Below are 13,137 nucleotides of genomic sequence, written 5' to 3' on the forward strand. Positions count from 1 at the left end.
TTAAAAACCTCACTTTTTATCCCATCCGTAACTGGCGGCCAAACGGCGCTGCAAATGCTCTTTGGCGGTAATGACCTCCAGCGCAGCAAAAGCTCCTCGGGACTTCAAACTCCTGAGTAGGGGCGAAGGAACAGGATCCAATGCGGTTGCGTCGTTTGGGTGACTAAAGAATACAACAGAGTATCTGTCTTTGAACTGACTTCCTTCAGGAAACTGGACCCTGTGGATAGTCGACTTTAAGTATCCGGCCGTCCAATATGAAAGCAAATCGCCAATGTTTACCACAATCGGAGCACCCTCACCCCCATCTGGGGCAGGGACATAAGGTACAGACTCCCATTGCTTCGACATGGGCGAGTATATTTGCAAGCCTTCCTGGTTAGGCTGTTGGAAAAGCAAAGTCATTGCGCCATAGTCTGTATGAGCACCAGCACGGATTTTTACCTCAGGACTAGTAGAGCTGACGCTGGGGTAATGTAAGAACCTTAGAATGGTACCGGACTCGCTTGTTGGTTCAAAACGACTCTCAAACCATTCACTTCCATCCTTCCCATCCTCGGACTCAATCTTCAAGCCTATCGCCAAAAGCTTCAACAAGCGCATCTTCGTATCGTACAATTTCTTTGCTGTATCCTCAATGAGCTTTCTTCTCTCTGGAGCCTCGTCAAACCAGTCTGGGAGGACCTTTGATGACTTCCCCAGCTCGAAATTCATACTTCCAATGTTCAATGCCTCCTTGGGATCACCCACAGCCAGCTTCTCTGGGTCCAATGTCTCAACCCCATACCCAGTGTATCCATGGTTGTGCATGTCGATGGCATATTTCGATTTATACTCAAAGGGCAATTTGAAAAACTCTTCAGATAGCTCAAACACAGATGCAATCTCCTTGGCAGTGAATGAATGGCCCTTGATGAAAAGAAAGCCTTGTGTTCTGGCTGCCTCGAGCAAACGGTCTGCCGAATCTGTGTTGACCTCCGAAATGTCAATAATTTCCAATGGATTAGTGCTCATGATGATGGTGATGCAATGATCTGCAAACTTTGACACTAGCGTGAAAAATATGTTATCATATATAGTCCCACCCGCAGATTTTTTATTTTTTTTTTTCCGCGTCGTTATCAGTTATTGAGCATTTTGTGTACCAATTCCGCGCATGGAAGATGGACCCTGATTAGCGAGAAGGTTATCAGGAGATTTGGGAATGGTTTTGGGGAATTTCCAGTTATGGAAGGCTTGCAATTTGTGTTCCTCCAGTGGGCTTGCTGGAGAACTTTTTTGCAAGTGATTAGTGCGTGGAATTTGTGATAAGGCTCAGCGTCTAACGTTCATAAGGATGAGGACGGATAAAGTGAACAGGAGTGGCAAGAATCTTAGTATTTAGAGTTCCGCTTTTAAGTTCGTGGTTTTGATGTCAAGTATGCTACGATAATGGGCGGTTCGCTTTGGTTTTCGTGGACAAGTCCGAATACAGACGAGATAACCCATCACTTTGGAAAATACGCTTACAAACTTAGTTTTATCATTTATCAGCTAAAGACCACTTTTACATACCATCCCCTTCCTCTTCAACTCAGCATGAAACCCATTGGCTTCTCTCTTTTCGACAGCATCCGATCACCCCATGATATAGCTTATAAACGTCATTGCCAAAATGAGTACACCAGACACCTTGATTGACGGTGATTCGTTTTTTGACGACCGAGCATATTTACCTCCAATATCATAAGCAGTTCCATCGACACAAGTAAACGATGTAGCAGTAGGCTTAAACTCCCATGTAATGGTTGTGGAAGCTTCAGTATCGGTACACTCCACCCTGACCCAATCGATTTTACTACTAGACATGCCTCGGGGGAAAATAGAAGGATTCAGCACATCGTGTTTGGTAATATGAACCATGTTCTGTTAAGTGAAAGTGGGTACAAAAAAAACAAGAGTACACCCAAAGAAAGCGGGCATTATAAGTAATTGGGTGTTTAGCCGATCAATGTCAAGACTTCCCAATAAAACGAGGCTTATTATCTGTTTTGAAGCATTTTTCAATCAATCATGTATATGTCACCGATTTACGAGAGCGAGAGTACTGGCATCGTAAACTCTGCATGACCCAAGTTCCCCGACATACTCTAAGCTTATTCGACTGCGCAGGCTTTTCAGTGGGTTCTTTGAAGTACACTTACGAGTTTTTGTTTGTTCGTGATTCAGTTGTTTTGCGAGGGAACGTTAGTCATGGATTAGGGTTTGATTTTTTTTGGCATGAGGACAAAGAAAGGAATAAGCACATGAACATGTGAATTTACAGAACTCAGGTCATGTAGTAATTCTACTCTTTGCACAGAAAAGCACGTTTATTCATAATTCCTCAAGTGAGAGCCACTGCACTGTCTTTTCAACCTCAAAAGTACTTTTAAGCTCAAGTTTGTCGCTTGATGGGCCCACCAACACACCGAAAGTGCCTTTTTCCAAAGTCCACTTAGAAAGACTAGTATCGTAGTAAGAGCAGGCTATTCTCTTGTTTACGTCAATTTTCACACTGCAACTTGATCCGGCTTCACAGTGAACCTTCTGGAAACCCTTCAAGCTCTTTATAGGGCTTGGAACCGAGCTTTTGTTTGGTGCAACGTAGACCTGAACAACTGTGGAACCGTCTGTATTGCCAGTATTAGTGACATTCAAAGAAACAGAAATGTTTGACTCGTCAACTGCAAGTTTAAGGTCACGAAATTCGAAAGATGTGTAAGAGAGCCCATGGCCAAACGCAAAAAGAGGCTCAATCTTGCAAAGATCAAAATGGCGGTACCCCATATAAATATCGTCAAGATACGTTAACGAATACCTTTTATCGACCATAAAGCTTGTGGATGAAGAGGAGTCTTCATATCGTCTGGGCCAGGTATATGAAAGCCTAGCACTGGGATTGTAATCTCCAAAGAGCACATCCGTAAGTGCGTTGCCAAGTTGCTCCCCAATATATCCAGAGTGCAAAAGCGTACTGCAATTGTCCACCCAGGGAAGTGTAACCGGTGTCCCGCTTTCAATTACCACCACCGCATCAGGCTTGACTGACAATACAGACTCGATAAGCATATCCTGGTATGGAGGAAGATCCATGTTCTTCCTATCAAAACCTTCACATTCGTAGTCCTTGTTAAGCCCTGTTATGACAATGACTTGGTCAAACTGTTTTGCCAATGTGGCTGCCTCTTTGATGCTTTCTTCTGGAGAAATGGCCTTTTCAATGCCACATGTAACGCATCCGTAACCAGTGATAAACGAAGACTTACCTATGGTGCTTTCAAAGTCCACTTCGAAAACATAGTCTCTTCCAGCATCAAGGTGTATCTCCTCCATAATCTCAGGTGCATCTAAACCAAATGCTCCACTAGTTTTGTGTTCAAGATCGTTAACCATTTTCAAAGCGCCATCAATATAGACTCTGGCAAGACCTGAAACCTTCAAGTTAACCTTGTATGAACCAGATTCCGGAACAGCTATCATCACCTGAAAATTAGCATACAACTGATCAATGTCCCTGAGCTTTGCAGGATCAAAGTCTCCAAGCATAGCATCAATCTCGCCCACCATTTCTTCAGTAATGGGTTTACGATCAGTTACAGACCGTGGATCGTCATAGACACAAAACTGAATAGGAGAAATTGCTCTGCTTTTAGCAAGAAGAGAAAATGAAGGAAGCAGTTTTCTGTTCGAAGCGCCCAAACACCAGCTGACATTTTTGTCTCCAAGGCGATCCACTAGCGACTCGTACAATGAAATCTGGCGATAAGGTTTGACGTTGGTGCAGCCTCCTGAAGCAAAGTTGGCCTTCTTGGCAGCTTCCCCAATGACCAAGACTTTCTTGTTCTTTTGCAAAGGGAGAGCCTTTTTAGTATTTTTCATTAACACAATAGACTCCCTGGCAGCTTGAAGCACCAATCTAGTGGTGTTATCGTCATCCTTCATACCTTCAAAAGCGTCCTCTGGTATCCCAGTCTCAGCAGCCTTATTCACCAAGTATAAAACTCCTCTTACCGCATCGTCCAAAGACTTTTGAGTCACGGTGTCATGGAAAAGAGACATTTCCAAAAGCTTACCTCTCCAAATAGAAGGACCAGGCATCTCAAGATCCAAGCCGGCATTGATGCTATCAGCACAGGAAACAGTCCCGAACCAGTCTGACACAAAACACCCTTCGAAGCCCCACTCCCCCCTTACAATGTCTTTCAAAAGATGGGCGTTTTCACTGCAGTGGGACCCGTTCAAGCGATTGTATGCTGTCATGTACATTTCAGGTTTGGCGTGTTTCTGGACGAGCATGAATGGCATCAAGTAGATTTCCCGAAGAGCTCTCTCAGAAACCAGAACGTTCATTGTCATACGAAAGTCCTCTTTGTCATTACAGACCAAGTGCTTTGGACATACCATGACGTCCGTTTTGTGAACGCCCTGGCAATAAGCCAGAGCCAATAATCCCGACAAAATGGGATCCTCTCCGAGGCACTCAAAGCTCCGCCCACACAACGGATTCCGCATCATGTTAATATTAGGGCCCATAAGGACGTGGGAGCCCTTAGCACGGCACTGTTCGCCCATCATTTTGCCAATATCGTACATCAACTCAGTGTTCCAGCAGCATGCGATAGCAGTGCCAGTGGGGATACAAGCTGTAGGAACCGAATTAAAAAATTTTGTGCCTCTAACTCCATTGGGGCCATCAGAAATTCTTAATGATGGTATTCCAAGGCGATGCACGGGAAAAGTGTGCCATGAATCACGTCCGCTCACAAGACTGATTTTCTCTTGTAAGGTCAATTGGTCGAGGACCGAGTCGATATCAATTTTTTTGAACGCCATAGTCATAAATATGTTTAAGGAGGGCCTAATTAATCTACAGAGATGAAATATATGTACCAAATTGGACCGGCGTGGAATTCAAGTTTCGGCCGAACCCAAGTGTGGAGCTCGGCCGAAACACCTATCTCGTAGTTGCATTCATTGTACCCATATCTCTGGTTAATCCGGTAACTCGCGATTCCGCTAGTACTCCTCAGGCGTCTGTCAGCATAAATGACCTGCCTCTATCAGCTGTATTCTTATCTTTCCTTCTCCTCAATTACATAGCTCATATAAGTAGTAGCTCGTAGGGTATTGGCATGGGCTTCGATTGACAACATTTCTCGATGTTCCAACTCGACAATGTCCCCCGGCTCATGCCCAAATCACAGAAGTTACTTTTAACGGTGACCTGTGTAGCAGCTGCAACAAACTCCATCACCATGGGTTATGATACAATGATGATGTCGAGTCTTATTGCAATTCCGCAATTCACAAACTACTTCAACCTTACGCCAACTACCAACGGCTTGATGAACGCAAGTGTGTGGATAGGATCTATAGTTTCTTGTTTCTTGATGAAATACATGGCGGACAACTGGGGACGCAAAATGACAATCTTGCTGGCTTCTCTTTTCAGTTTTGTTGGGGTTGCATTGCAGACAGCGTCCAGTGATAATATGGGCATGTTCATTTTTGCCAGAGTTGTTCTTGGATTTTGCACCCAGTTGACTGGCGCAGCTTCGCCGCTCATGGTAGCAGAGGTAGCTCCAAAGTCTATCAGAGGCTTCATGGTTGGCATGTATTTCACCTGCTTCAATGCTGGTGCCATTATTGCATCAGGAATAACATATAGAACCGCAGATATTCATGGAACGTGGGCATGGCGACTTCCATCTCTTTTGCAAGCAGTTCCAAGTGCACTGGCTATTTTCCTCCTCCTCTTCGTGCCTGAATCACCAAGATGGATGATCTCCAAAGGAAGGCTTGAGAACGCCACAAAAGTGCTCAAGATTGGCAATAAGCTCTCCGATGAAGAGGCAGAAGTCATGACTGGAGAAATCCAGTACACCATCGAAGAGGAGAAACAAGGTAGTACGGGAGCATGGTTGACGTTGCTTCGTCCAGCAAGGCCAGATCAAAGAAGGTTGGTCATGATTGTCTCCCTCGCTCTTATTTCAGAGTTGGGCGGCTCATCTGTGGGCAGCTACTACCTTACTGTAATTCTTCGGCAGGCTGGAATCACAGGAACAGATAAGCTTTTGCAGATAAACTTGATCAGCTCGTGCTGGAACTTTATATGTGCTGTTTGCGGTGCTTATTCTTTTGATCACTTTGGAAGGAAGAAACAAGCAATTGGTTCGTTGACTGGTATGATTGTCAGTTTTGCTTTGCTTGGAGGGTTCGTGAAAATGTACGGTGAGAGTACCAATAGACTGGGTCAGTACGCCACGATTTTCTTTATGTTCCTTTTCAATGGCTTTTACAATTTTTCCATCACACCGCTCAACTGCCTCTATCCTTCGGAGCTATTCCCTATGAAGACAAGAGCTGCGGGCACGACAATCTTCAAGTTCTGCAATTGTGCTGCTGGACTTTTGGGAACGTTCATTTTACCAATTGCCATGGACAATATTGGTTGGAAGTTCTACATCATCAATGCCGGTTACGATGTGGTTTTTTTGATTGTCATTATTGTTTTCTGGGTCGAAACAAAGGGATTGAGTTTGGAGGAAATTGGCAAGTCCTTGGGGGAAAAACCGGTTTTGATTTTGTCAGACGATTCGGTATCTGTGAGGGAGATCCAAGAAATCCACGTACCCAAGAAGTAATAGGTCAATAATAGAGACGCTGAGGTCTATTATGGTGGACTTGTCGCTGGTTGGAAGATATTCATAAGTACCTCAGACCATCCCGTGTCTGAAATGAACTTCAGTATCTCATCATCAAAAGATATACTGTCCGTGTAGTTTGTTGCCCTATTCATAGATCGGGTTCCAGGGCTACTTGAGCTCAGTGGCAGCCCAAAACGAAGGTATTGTGGTCTTGTCTTTGCTGGAACGGCATCAACATCTGGGGATATACCAAATTGCAAATCATCGAGCAATGACTTCAAGGACTCCACTTCAAATGTATTGCCGTCTCTTTGGTCCACTATAACAAAGCGAACTAACTTGCAGAGTCTCGGCAATAGAGCAATACCAAGTTTTGCAGGTAGATGCGTAGCTTCAAGCTCTTCGAAGACTTGGAAAGTTGACTCTACCTGCTCCAAACGGCTTCTCTTGTCTTTTTTCGAGTCTAGATTGGGAAACATGATCATGTCTAGAAGGATCGTTAGTGCAGCATATATGAGATGTTGTGTCACAATCCAGTGACGTCTGTAGTATGACGGTATTGGGGATATGGCCCGCCTCATATTCCCCAAAGCGGCCTCAAGGCACACAGATCGGTATTTAGCTGACCAAGTCTGTTTCCCTACTATGGCCAAGACTCTGCGGCCCAAATCCAAGAGCTCCTCGGAAAGAGAAGAAAAGAGTAAGAATTTGGCATAGTCGTAACCAAGGATCCCATCATTGGTGGGCTCTAGGATTTTCTGGTAGAAGCTGATAGTGCTGTCACGTAATTCATTCATCTTATTCCACGCTTCAAGTGTGTCCAGCTCTGATGACTGTTTTTCAAACAAACGTTTCTTGATGAGCGCCATACTCACCATAGTTCGTTGATAGTATACGCTTGAGTAGTCGTTGAACTGCACCTTTCCAGAGGATTCTGGATGAAGAAGGTGCTCGTCAGTTAGAAGACTGGGTAATTCAAGATCAGTGGTCTCAATGTAAAACCGAGGTTTGTCTATCTGGTCTAGCCAATCATTGAGGCAAAGTGTATACCACAAACGCCTCTTGATTTCCGACGAAAACGTCACGCCTGAATCCGTTTTGGAACTATCTATACCAAGCTTCCTGGCAATCCTGATACACTGTATAAGCAATGCCTGAGAAAGGCTTACACTGCCGTAAGCATGGAAACATGTGCTCAAGAGGCAAAACACCTGAATAGCTCGTATGTCAGGGTAACTCATAAATTGTGCCCTATAAAGACAATCGAGGGCGGCCGTAAAGAGCTTGGGGCCCAAGGTTTGTAGCTCACAGCTTGTGAACTTAAGTTCATCTTTCAACTGTTCGGAGCCAAAGTATATTCCATTGCATAATGTTCCATAGTATAATGCCATCCAGAAGTAGTAATCTCTCGGCAGATCTGACTGTAGACTGCTATACTTCGAATAAACCAAGCAGGCCGGGTTCTCTTTGACATGTTCGTTCCAAAACGTCTCGTGCTCATCAATGAACACACTAGGCACCACGGCATTATGGATGAAGTTGATGTAGCTGCTGGCAAACGAGCACAAACAGTGAGAAGTTGCATGGTCCACTCGGGCCATAATCGAGGCGAGATCGTTGTGAAACAGTGGCCAGTTCACCTCTCTCTGCCGCTCCGACTTGAACAATCTATCCACCTTGATGAACCCAAAAGTGAGTTTCTCCACGCACATACGGATATTCTCTATCTCAAACTCACTGAAAAGGCCACCTACGGCACCATATTTGCCGCTGTCTCGATTCGCTACAGTGTCTCGTACAAGTACCACCTCCCGATGACATTGCTTGGCGAACCCTCTTGTAAGACAATTTTTGCAGGGCACTTGTTTATCACACCTGACTTTCCTCAGACGGCATTGGACACACGCTAGTGGTTTTCTCTTTGTCTTGCGGATGAAGGTCATGTTAAAACTGTATTTTGATGATATTAGTCCTGAGATTATGGCCTAATCCATCCAAGAATAGCTGGAGGATGAAAGGATAGCATTTATTTTTTTCTCGTGGATGTGAGATTATGCATGGTCTAAATTCGTACATAGCCAGTACTGATAAGACAAAATCTACCCGATTGGGTAAATTATGGAAACAAAATCAAAAGATGGGCAAAAAAACCTATTGAGTGATGTTTTGTATTCAAGGATATTGCTGCTCCATTTTTCTCCTGTTTCAACAGAACTCATCGACCTTCCATTGTCTGTTTCTCTCTCCAAACCCGCGTCTTTCTGTTCTTCGCCTTCTGAGAAAAAATGTCTCTCATAAAAACATAATAGCAGCTTAAAATTCAGCAATTCCTGAGAAAGATAGCATTTATAGAGAGAAAATTCTATCTCATCCGTTCGGCCTAGTCGCCCGCCGAATCGATTGAAACACATTCCCAAGTAACATCCAGACACCTCGTCAAACACCAACCCAGACCTACTTCAATGAAGTACAACCATTTCGACAGCTATGAGTTCCAAAGAAAGAGTAAGTTCCGTGTCGATAATAGCCTTAAAGCTCTTTTAAAAGAAGATGGAGAGCCCATAGCTGAAGACGCGTTTGAGTACACCCATGTACCACATAGGTTAGCTAGGGCTGTCAACGAATTGCCTACAACGAACGCCTATACGTATTGTGAAAGCAAACTTATAAAGGATGAGTATATTTCTGGTGAATCCATTCGAATTGGCTTGACGGAGGAAGACGTGAAAAGCCAAGAGGGGATAGTAATGAATTAGATTGCAGGTTCCTTTACCACATGGTTGATTTATTCTTCACTGAAGAATCACATCATGCTGCGCACCAACTTAAGAAGATATTGCAAGACCTTTCAGAGAGGGATGCTTTGGCTTATATCAATATACTACCCGATAGCGATGCACACTTTACAATGAATGTTTTCAACGAGAACAACTTATCTAACGAGAGGATGACTCTGATAATACGTGATACTGCTTGGGTATTTGTTGCACTGCGCAAGAAAAGGTTGCAAAAAGCAACAGACAAGCTCAATATCTTGTTGGAGAAGCAATATCTTCATAGGATTCATTCGGAGAGTGGAGATGAATCTCTGGCTCTAACGACGAGCGAACTATCTCAGCTTTTGAAGTGTGAAAAGACCATAGCATGGCAGAAAAAGCTATTGATTTCGGCAGTGCTAATTGGTAACTCCCGAATCATTGCAGGTAAGGCACATTTCCCAGGAACTAAAAGTCCGGAGCTTTTACGTCAGATTGAATTGCAACTCGTGCCACCTGTGTATACCGAAGGGGAATTGCTTGTCAAGTGTGGTCAGATCAGCATAAACGATATCTATAAGACCATCAATTTCATGAACACTTCCATTCCACCAGTTCGGGATACCGATTCCGATGCTGAGTTTTCATTCAGTGTGAACGAAACGACAAGAGAAAACTTCCTTTGGGCAAAAGTCTTGTATAAGCCGACGCCCAGAGCACAGCTGCACTTTGAGAATAACTTTCTTCATCCACTGGATCAGGTCTATCGTTGGCTGAGAGGTGAAATGATCGAAAATACCTGGGAACAAGCGGATGTGCTCGTGCTTCTTGGGCTGGAGATGGTACCACCCAAGAGAGCCATGGTCGACAGAATCAAGAGGAATCTTGAGCACTCACTTAAGCATAATCCAAGAAACAGAAAATTGAGTGCTATCATTTCATTTAGGTATGCGTAGCTCAATGTTCTTTTAGCTTGTAGATACTGTAACTTTTTTGGTTTCATTTTTCTTAAAAAATTTTGCTTTGATTTTTTCAATATTTGACTGTTTCTTCATATTGTGACTGCTTTATATGTATATACTTTGCGAATCTGAAGAACTAGCACAAATGAGAATATCATTATGACCACCAAAAATCGAAAATGCTAACTATATCAAATTTAATAGTATACGAGCTTTCTCTAGGGCCAAAAAAATTATCTCTTAGGATTTTGGGGAATTTTCCTCCTCGCCATGACTTGTTTCGATGGAGTAACCGAATTTGCACCCAATATCACCTCACTGACACATATCAGACAAGATACTCCACGTCACCTGGTCTAAAAACCGGCACCTTCAAGCTCGATATAGCACCAAAATCCACCACCATAGTAAATTTACCGTCCGAATTCTTGGTTAAAGCCATTTTGCCTCCTGTTGTATTGGTGTAATATCACGTGACCAAATTCAAATCTGCTGAATACCCATCGTAGATGCAATTTAAACAATAAAAAAGCCCGAAGTTCAACTTCCTTGTGCTCATTTCCCTACTTCGTACCTTCTCCCTCCCCCAGTACGTGTGCTGACATCTTGTCGTGTATTATTGGTCCTTCGCAGTACACTCTTATCAGTATACATTCACCTCATCTTAGTCATCAACCACCAACCACTACTTTCTTTTTCCCCCACACATGAGTGCAATACTCTCTGCTGACGATCTAAACGACTTCATATCGCCAGGTGTTGCGTGTATTAAGCCTGTGGAACTGGCGAACCCAGATACTCAGGAAGCAGGAGAGGTGGAGATCCAGATTGATGAGAACGGGAATCCACTTGAGATCTCCAAGATTGACGGCAAAGCTGCTGCTCTTTCACCAGCTCAGATCTCTTTAGCTGACTGCCTTGCATGTTCTGGCTGCATCACTTCTGCTGAGGAGGTGCTTGTTGCACAGCATTCACACGAACAACTACTAAAAGCCATCGAAGAGAACCAGACTTCGAATAAGATCTTTGTTGCTAGCATTAGCCACCAGTCTAGAGCCTCCTTGGCCCAGGCATATGGCTTCTCGGTTGAGCAAATGGACCGTCTTTTGGTCAACTTGCTAGCTAATCAAATGGGGTTCAGATATGTGGTAGGAACCGCTTTGGGACGCAAACTCTCCTTGCTTCAGGAAGCACAGGGCATGTTTGCTAGGAAGAACTCAGGAGGCGAGAATAAATCTCCTGTTTTGCTGTCAATATGCCCTGGATGGGTCCTATATGCTGAAAAGACCCATCCATACGTGTTGCCCATGCTTTCAGCTACAAAGTCCCCTCAACAGATCACTGGCTGCCTTCTCAAGACACTCGTGGCAAAGGATTTAGGCGTGTCACGAAGCGACATCTATCACCTTTCTATCATGCCTTGCTTTGATAAGAAGTTGGAGAGCGCAAGGCCAGAAAACACTCCAGTGGAAACGGCTGCGCCAGATGTGGATTGTGTCTTGACCGCAAAAGAGCTCGTTAACCTTTTGGAGAGTCTGAAGTACGAGCTCCTTCCCTCAAATTCATCAAAAATCGTCTCACAGAACAGCAATATCTATCAGCAAATGGCCCCTGCTTCATGGCCTTATAAGGAGCTCACTTGGGCCAACGATTCAGGCTCCCAGTCTGGTGGCTATGGTTTTAACTACCTTATGCTTACGCGTAACCACATGGTCTGTACGGAGCCAGATGTTTATCATGAAGAGGACTTTGAGGTAGTAACGGTGGAGGGCCGTAACTCTGATACATATGAGATGAGACTCATGCATAAGCCGAGTGGCGAGAAAATTGCATCAGCAGCCGTTGTGAACGGCTTCAAAAACATTCAAAACTTGGTTCGAAAGCTCAAACCCGGCCCAGGAGGAGCTGCCAAACAAGGAAAAGTAAACCCGCTCGCAGCAAGGAGAAGAGCTCGAATGGGCGCAAAGTCTGGAGCAGGTCTGGAAACTGCGCTGGAGACGGTAGATGCCTCTAAATGCGATTACGTAGAGGTGATGGCGTGTCCAGATGGATGCATTAATGGCGGTGGACAGATCACACGCCCACAGGATGTGACAGAAAAGGAGTGGCTTTCTCAAGTCAAGGATATTTATCAAAGCATTGGCACAGTGGATCTTTCGAGCATGGATAACACAAAGATGGCAGAAGAAATAGAGAAATGGGCACAAGGATTTTGCGAGGAGAGCAGCATCCCCTCCGAGCGACTCTTTGTTACACACTTTAACGAGGTTGAGAAGCCCACGGATCCCAACGCTGTGCTTTTGGGAGCAAAATGGTAATCGGTATATATATATAGAAATGGTCGGATTAAGAGAAGTCGTAGACATGGATGGAACATACCACTGACATCGAGCTACAGCTACACAATTTTCGAAGGGTCAAATACTCTCCGCTATCCCAAAAGCCCCTCCCAAACTGGACTTCTCCCCAACTTCTTCCCAACTCGTCCCAACCTTATCCTTCACTGCCTATGTGTTCGGTGTTATCCGAACTTTCGCAGCCATATAGTGAGCCCAACTCCCCACAAAACACTTCCAGTTCCGTAGTCCCCTGAAACCAAAGCCCCAACCACCAAGTACCAATAAATAAAAGCACAATCAGATCCCCCTTCATTCACACCCACTCGCATCCAATTCACATGAACCACCATTCAAAAGCGCACCCCAGCCATCCATCACAATAACCACCTACAACCCAAGGACCTAACCACCA

At 44.4% G+C, this 13,137-nt stretch overlaps 6 protein-coding genes across 6 annotated transcripts; 3 read left to right on the top strand and 3 right to left on the bottom strand. All coding sequences in view use genetic code 12, as the record gives it.

The window, feature by feature from the left end:
- Positions 1–9: 9 nt before the first annotated feature.
- Positions 10–1,014, bottom strand: CXQ85_003731 (isopenicillin N synthase family dioxygenase; the record flags this gene model as incomplete). The annotated part of the gene is made up of 1 exon (XM_025487365.1): positions 10–1,014. The coding sequence occupies one exon, from the start codon at positions 1,012–1,014 to the stop codon at positions 10–12; it is 1,005 nt and encodes a 334-aa protein (XP_025344381.1).
- A 1,341-nt stretch (positions 1,015–2,355) lies between these two features.
- Positions 2,356–4,854, bottom strand: CXQ85_003732 (beta-glucosidase; the record flags this gene model as incomplete). The annotated part of the gene is made up of 1 exon (XM_025487366.1): positions 2,356–4,854. The coding sequence occupies one exon, from the start codon at positions 4,852–4,854 to the stop codon at positions 2,356–2,358; it is 2,499 nt and encodes an 832-aa protein (XP_025344382.1).
- A 422-nt stretch (positions 4,855–5,276) lies between these two features.
- On the top strand, positions 5,277–6,665 carry CXQ85_003733 (sugar porter family MFS transporter; the record flags this gene model as incomplete). Its single annotated transcript, XM_025487367.1, has 1 exon — positions 5,277–6,665. One exon carries the CDS (start codon positions 5,277–5,279, stop codon positions 6,663–6,665), a length of 1,389 nt encoding a protein of 462 aa, XP_025344383.1.
- Positions 6,666–6,694: 29 nt separating this feature from the next.
- Positions 6,695–8,380, bottom strand: CXQ85_003734 (fungal specific transcription factor domain-containing protein; the record flags this gene model as incomplete). Its single annotated transcript, XM_025487368.1, has 1 exon — positions 6,695–8,380. One exon carries the CDS (start codon positions 8,378–8,380, stop codon positions 6,695–6,697), a length of 1,686 nt encoding a protein of 561 aa, XP_025344384.1.
- A 750-nt stretch (positions 8,381–9,130) lies between these two features.
- On the top strand, positions 9,131–10,380 carry CXQ85_003735 (uncharacterized protein; the record flags this gene model as incomplete). The annotated part of the gene is made up of 2 exons (XM_025487369.1): positions 9,131–9,391; positions 9,499–10,380. The coding sequence occupies 2 exons, from the start codon at positions 9,131–9,133 to the stop codon at positions 10,378–10,380; spliced, it is 1,143 nt and encodes a 380-aa protein (XP_025344385.1).
- Positions 10,381–11,093: 713 nt separating this feature from the next.
- Positions 11,094–12,704, top strand: NAR1 (Nar1p; the record flags this gene model as incomplete). The annotated part of the gene is made up of 1 exon (XM_025487370.1): positions 11,094–12,704. One exon carries the CDS (start codon positions 11,094–11,096, stop codon positions 12,702–12,704), a length of 1,611 nt encoding a protein of 536 aa, XP_025344386.1.
- Positions 12,705–13,137: the final 433 nt, after the last annotated feature.

Source organism: Candidozyma haemuli, assembly GCF_002926055.2.
Source record: "Candidozyma haemuli strain B11899 chromosome Unknown F_2014730914, whole genome shotgun sequence".
In the NCBI taxonomy this organism is placed as follows: domain Eukaryota; kingdom Fungi; phylum Ascomycota; class Pichiomycetes; order Serinales; family Metschnikowiaceae; genus Candidozyma; species Candidozyma haemuli.